Source organism: Xiphophorus hellerii, chromosome 3 (assembly GCF_003331165.1).
Source record: "Xiphophorus hellerii strain 12219 chromosome 3, Xiphophorus_hellerii-4.1, whole genome shotgun sequence".
Classification (NCBI taxonomy): Eukaryota; Metazoa; Chordata; class Actinopteri; order Cyprinodontiformes; family Poeciliidae; genus Xiphophorus; species Xiphophorus hellerii.
In genome coordinates, this window is record NC_045674.1 from 16,051,211 (window position 1) to 16,057,479 (window position 6,269).

A 6,269-nucleotide genomic window follows, 5' to 3' on the forward strand; every position below is an offset into this window, starting at 1 on the left:
AACCTGAGTGTAGCATCATGCTTGTTGTTCACCCTCAGACGGAAAGAATACCAATGAAACTCACTGATAAAATCACCAAATTAATCTATTTATACTCATAATGACTGCATGTGAATCTGACTCGTTGCATCAGAAAAACCATTTAGAGAAAAAAAATATTTAATATGATCACATGGCTAAATAAAATCTGTGTCAGATGAGAAAAAAAAACCTCACAAAAATATGTCTTGTAGATCCTGGTAAGAGAATTTCTCTTTAATAAAATAATTGTGTTTTTAGAAATCATTCATCAGCCCCATAATCCAAATATGGACATTTTTTCTTCCAATTTTTGTTAACAACAAACAGATATTGAACATTTTTGCTATTACATACCCCTTTCAAAGTCCCATCGCATTAAAGAAAAGAAAGCAGCTGCATATCATCAGTTTTTCTAACTTCGTGGTCTGCAGTGGATGCCAGAGCAGCGTGCCTCTCTGTGATGTGGAAGCCGTTACTTTTTACGACTCGCTGCAACACGCCACAGTCATATCTAAATGCAGACACACGCTCAAAGTGCCAGCGTGAGCGGCATTGGCCGACGTGATGAACTTGTTTTTGAAGGCCTCGTGTCTTCATGACTAAGTTACGATATTCTGTTGGTGAAAAAAGCTACATTTCACATTCTAAACCGACCACAGACACCACATGGCGGGGTAACAGCTAACAACCCACACCTGACAATCAAAGCTCAAAAAATGAGTAAAAGGTGTAATACAAGAAGCATGAAACTCACGCTTTCTCATTAGAAAGACGACCAAATTCAAAAGCATCCTTCTTTCATCTCTTCTGTTACTTTTTTCTGTTACTGGCAGTACCAAAACTCTTTTAAATAAAGCGGTTTAGAGTTCTTTGTGACAAATACTTGAGCAGAATCACCAAAAAATGACAAGCACTTCCTATCCCAGATTCAAGCACATCACAGAATAAATATTTGGGCTTTAAAAAGAGCAAAGCCACATAACTTAAGAGTTTTTATTTACATCGATATTTTTTTCTTTCTTCAATGAAAAATAATATCCACACAAGAGACTTTGATCTTGGAGAAAAAAATACACAAAATATCTCAGGCGAAGCGTTGAACTGTAAGGCCCCTGGGTAACTCAAAATACAGTCAATAACACCTTAACATTTTGATATGTGGTGTTTTTTGTTAATACCATTATGCAAAGGCATTCAAGTTCAGTCTGTTAGTAGTGACATATTAGCATGTACTACAAGATTATATTTAGCGAGGTTTCTTCAAGATGGTCTAGAAAATATGTCCGTAATCCAAACCAATTTTTCACAAAGTCAAACACACTGGCTTGTTCTGGCCTCTGTTATGCCAGCCTGGCATGCTGCTTCACCTTCTCAGCAGGTTGCTGACACTGATTGACAAAAACAGTGCTGCATGGAGAAAAAGAAGAACGAGAAGGGTGACAATGCAGAGGGTAGCATGACAGAAATGGAAGTGACACTGAGGAAAGTTACCTGTTGCCTCTGTGTGGAGTTTGGAGCCGTCCGTGCTGGTCACTCTACATGAAATATACATTTTTCTGCCATCCTCTTTGTCCAGAATGGATTCAATCAGCACAGTACTTCCAAGTGGGATGGGACTACAGACAAAACAACAATTTTAGGCTAAAAAAATTATCCTCTGCTCTCCACATATATTAGTCCACCTGATTTTGAAATAACTTCAGATCGATCTATCTATCCATCCATTCATCCACTCATCTCTTTTTTACCTGCGGTAATTGACATTAAGGTTGGCGGTCATAACCGGTGCAGAAAGCAGAGAGGCATGCGTTCCTGTGACGGTGTCGATCATGGTGGCTATTGCCCCCCCGTGGACATGTCTGGAAGCACACATGATGTTTCTCAAACATTTATTGCATAGTTTAACTACAAGTGTTATGGCAAATGAAGCTTTAACACCTTCCTATAAAGAGATTGGTTTAATTGTGTTTTATTAGAGAAATACTTTGTTTAAAAAGTTTGAGACAAAAAACTATTAGAGGCAAAAAGCAAATGGAACATTTCCTTTAAATAAAGCAAGTATGGAAAAGAATATGACAAATGTTTACAGACAAAAATGAAAAACAAATATAGACCTTCAGACATAAACATGGTCAGGAGTAAACACTAGCTCACCCTGGCGGCCCTTCCAAAAGGTGTCCAGCTTGGAAGATGCATACACACTTGAGCTTGTCTTGTCTGAAAAATAAAACGTACTCAAACGCTGCTCCAGGGTCCCTGATGTTCCGGGTGAAAAGGCGAGCTTTTGACTGGATTATCTTGCTGAGATACGCTCCCCCTGACGAGACACAACACAAGTACACAGACTGATCAGCAGCTAACCTCGAGTGATTAGTTTGAAATATATGTGCTTCACAACTAGTGTATGAAGACCAGAATGAGGAATTACAAACAAATTATTTCAACTACTTTTAATTTGAAAATTTTTGCAAAACACCAAAATGGCTCTCATAGAAACATGGTGACGCCAATGTTTGCTACAGTGAGCTTTGGGTTTGTCTTTGTTTAACCTTCCTTACCACCTTCTGCACTTTCCATGATGATAAGATAAACCAGTTGGCCCTCATCTGCCAGTTCCAGCTGTCTTGAACTTTTAAATTATCCCTCCGACTGTAAATATAGACAAGTTTAGATGTCCTTGCCGATGCAGTTCAACACACATTTGCCTAACCTGAATGGCCTGTGCTGCTGTCTGACCTGTTTTGAAGAATGCTACCTCCAAGGAAGCAGAAAGTTCTTGATTATCAAGTAAAAGATTCTGCTCAACTGAGAACATGTCTGTTAAATTCATTTTTATAAGAATTGAAACAGGTGCCAAATGGTGAGACTGTTGATTTTTGCTAAAATAGAAATTGTATACCACTTTATGTCATAATGTGGAGACAATCGTCTTATCTTGAATGTGAACTAAACAAAAGAGCTGATAACAGATTTCAAGAAAAACAGGAGACATGAAGGGGGAAGAAGTGGAGGTGGAGGAGGAGCATAAATACCTCAGTGTTCACATGGACAACAGACTAGACTGGAAATGAAACAGCGAGACAAACTACAAGAAGGGACAGACCAGAGCAGGCTGTACTTCTTGATGAAGCTAAGATCCTTCGAGGTAGGCAGCAAGATGATGCAAATCTTCTATAAGTCTGTTGTGGAGAGTGTAATCTCTTCTGCCATCATCTGTTGGGGCAGCAGCATCAAAACTAGGCACTTAAAAAGGCTCAACAACCTGATGAAGAAGGCTGGTTCTGTTCTGGTGGAACCACTGGAGATGATGGAGCAAAGGCCATGACTGACTGTGTTCATTAAGACTGCTACGGGAGATCTGGATGTACAATCTCAGTTACAACAACAGTTATTGTCCCTCTGGGATTAATCAAGTATTTTCAAACGGAACTGAATTGACTTTGGATTTCCTATCAGACTTTCTTCAAAAAAAGTATTTTTAGAAACAATGTCACAGTGAGAGAATATGTTACTACAACAAAATTTGAATTCATTTCATTACTTTATACACATATTTTGAGGCACTGTATTGTCAATGATCCTTCATAAACCACAGCCCCAATAACTATTGTGCTGATAGTTGCTCTTACTGTAAATACAGTAAAGTCTATGGGAGTAGCCATGTTCTTGACTTTCTGACATAAACAAAGTCACAAAAACACACATCTGAGTACTTGAACAGCATGTCCTCTTGTCTTTCCCCTTTTGAAGGGTTTTTAAGAGAACCAGTGGTCATGGATGGCAAATTAAACAATCCAAAACACTCTGAGGATTTAAATTCTGTTTTTATATGCAAGTTTGTTTGAAGACCAAAACATTTATAATAAAAAATACCAACTAGTTTGAGTATATGATCTTAAAATGAGAATCCCAGCTTTAAATCATAATTCACATTTAAATATAAAGAAGGTGCAAATGTATTTGTAAAATTCACAAAGCTGCAAACTTAAGCCAGGGTTTCTGTTGCATTTTGTTTTTCTTCAAACAAGTTCTAGCTTAGTCTGGCTTCCTCCCACAGTCCAAACAAACATGACTGTCAGGTTAATTGGTCTCTAAATTCTCCCTAGGTGTGAGTGTGTGGTTGTTTGTCCTGTCTGTCCCTGTGTTGCCCTGCGACAGACTGTCCAGGGTGACCCTGCCTCTCACCCGGAACGTTAGCTGGAGATAGGCACCAGCACCTCCCGACCCCACTAGCGACAAGGGTGTAAGAAAATGGATGGATGGATGGATGGTAGTTCTAGCTTAGTTGTCTCAAAACAAAGCCCCCAGTTTGCACCTGTACCTGTTGCATACTTTAGAGTCCGATTGTAGCTTGGCAGTCTTGTCCACTCCTCTCCATGGTCCTCTTGCCCTTCTGTCGCCTCCTTACTCAGCCTGTTGTAATGGTTGTAGAGCTCCATCATCTCTTTCCCCCATGACGAGTTGGGCAGGCTGAAGTCTCGAGGTTTTCGGGGAAAGATTTTTGGGAGTACATGCTGAACATTAAAACAAATTACAGTTTGTTTGTTTGTTTTTTTAGAAAGCTTCATTAAGTGTAAATCTAGGTTAGTCAAAACAAGCAGCCAAAATACACATAGTATCTCTGAAGAGATTCACAGCTGTGAAGAATCTGTTGACAGGACAACTATTAGTAACACACTTCACGGATCTGTCCTATACAAAAAAGTGGCAAGAAGAAAGCCAGTGTCTAAACCCAGAGGAGGTCTGCTTGTAGTTTGCCACAAGTCACAGCACAGGAAAGAGGTTATAGGAAGTGCTCTAATAAGAGACCAATGCAGAATTTTCTCTTTAACAACCTGCAAAATGCTAGTTGTGACAGAAAACTACTACTCTAATTAACATGAGAGAGAACTATTGCCACCGTGGAATGTGGTGGTGGCAGTCTCATGGTGTATAGTATTTTTACAGCAGAAACAAGCAAGCTGGTCAGAATCCATGGCCTGATCAAAACCATGTAAAGTCTTCCTTCTGCTTCAAAATTTATATCCCAATAAAATACATGGTGGTTGTAACGTAATAAATGTGAATATTTTTGCAAAGTAAGATAAAAAAAAAGTAGCTTTAAACTAGCTTAGGTCATCACCGAAGCACATTTACTTATTAATTTTTTTTTTTTAAATATCCATCTCGTTTAAAAATACATTATTGTCCTCATCCTGTGACTGAGTCCCTGAGTAATTGTTTGGTTGTCTGTCATTCATATGAGGATAGTGCAGTCACTAAACAGGAGGCCCAGGATCCAGTGAGAATAGCATGAGGGTCACAGCGTCATTCAGCACAATTAACCGGCTTGTTATGGTACCTACCACCAAGGTCCGCTCTGAGGTGGTCCTGAATAAAACACCGGAACATTGTGTTTTCAGTGGTGGATTCCCGAACGGGAGAGAACCGAAGCACCGAAATCCGCTGACTATTCGACCTAGACTTCGTGCCATTTCTAATCTGAAGAAAAATCTAAGAAAAAAAAAAAACAAAGCTATGTTTTGTATTCAATGAGATACCACTGTAACTGTAAGGTTGCTCTAATAACGAGCTCCGAGTTTGTTTCTAAACGGCTTTAAAACGCTTTGTCATAGCTAACATCGTGACTAAAATACCGCCAGTTCAATAAAAACCTGAAAAAACTCCTTCGTTAAACACTGTGATATATTTTTTAAAGCCTACTAGATCGGCTAACTAACAGTGTTATTGTTTTACCGGTGACTTTCATGTGTCACGATGATTCGCGCAGTCTGTCAACTTCCGGCACCCGTAACAGTGACGTAAGTGCCGGGCCGTGTCACGTGCTTTGAGATTTGCATCAGGATTGGTTGAAGTGTGAACAGAGCTTCCTGTAACACCTACTTTGTCATAGCAACCATTGATCTGTTTTATAAACCGCCAAACGGGTGTGTTAGATTTAACGCCGTTTGCTCACTTTCTTGACTAAGACGGAAAAAAACTAGTTTCCTAAATGTGTTGGAGACGTGGCAAGTTTCATGAAGCCCAGTCTCTGTCACACGTATTTACAATTTCACAATGTGATATAAATGAGGGACGCAGGACTAAGTAACTTAGTTGACCAATGTAATTAATAGACTAGATGTCTATTTCATGGTCAAATGGACATTGAGTATTAATGAGTTAGTCATCGTAAATGTGCCCGTTTAACTTGAAGTAAAAAAAACTATTTAAACCCAATAAATTTCCATTTTTAGTCACTGGCATGT

General features: G+C 39.1%; 1 protein-coding gene across 1 annotated transcript; it reads right to left on the minus strand.

Annotated features, from left to right (window-relative positions):
* Window positions 1–225: 225 nt before the first annotated feature.
* On the minus strand, window positions 226–5,813 carry them4 (thioesterase superfamily member 4). The gene is made up of 6 exons (XM_032558138.1): window positions 5,367–5,813; window positions 4,343–4,535; window positions 2,176–2,338; window positions 1,770–1,880; window positions 1,513–1,637; window positions 226–1,428 (listed from the first exon to the last, which is right to left on the minus strand). Exons 1-6 carry the CDS (start codon window positions 5,493–5,495, stop codon window positions 1,385–1,387), a joined length of 765 nt encoding a protein of 254 aa, XP_032414029.1. The 5' UTR covers window positions 5,496–5,813; the 3' UTR covers window positions 226–1,384.
* Between the last annotated feature and the right edge of the window lie 456 nt (window positions 5,814–6,269).

What these genes read in the sequence shown, in the direction of transcription:
- them4 (XM_032558138.1), bottom strand. Translation starts at nt 5,495, where the DNA reads ATGGCACGAAGTCTAGGTCGAATAGTCAGCGGATTTCGGTGCTTCGGT. An exon ending in CCTCAGAGCGGACCTTGGTG is followed by an intron (nt 4,536 to 5,366) that starts GTAGGTACCATA and finishes TTTAATGTTCAG; the next exon opens with CATGTACTCCCAAAAATCTT. An exon ending in CTTTTGGAAGGGCCGCCAGG is followed by an intron (nt 1,881 to 2,175) that starts GTGAGCTAGTGT and finishes GTGTGCTTCCAG; the next exon opens with ACATGTCCACGGGGGGGCAA.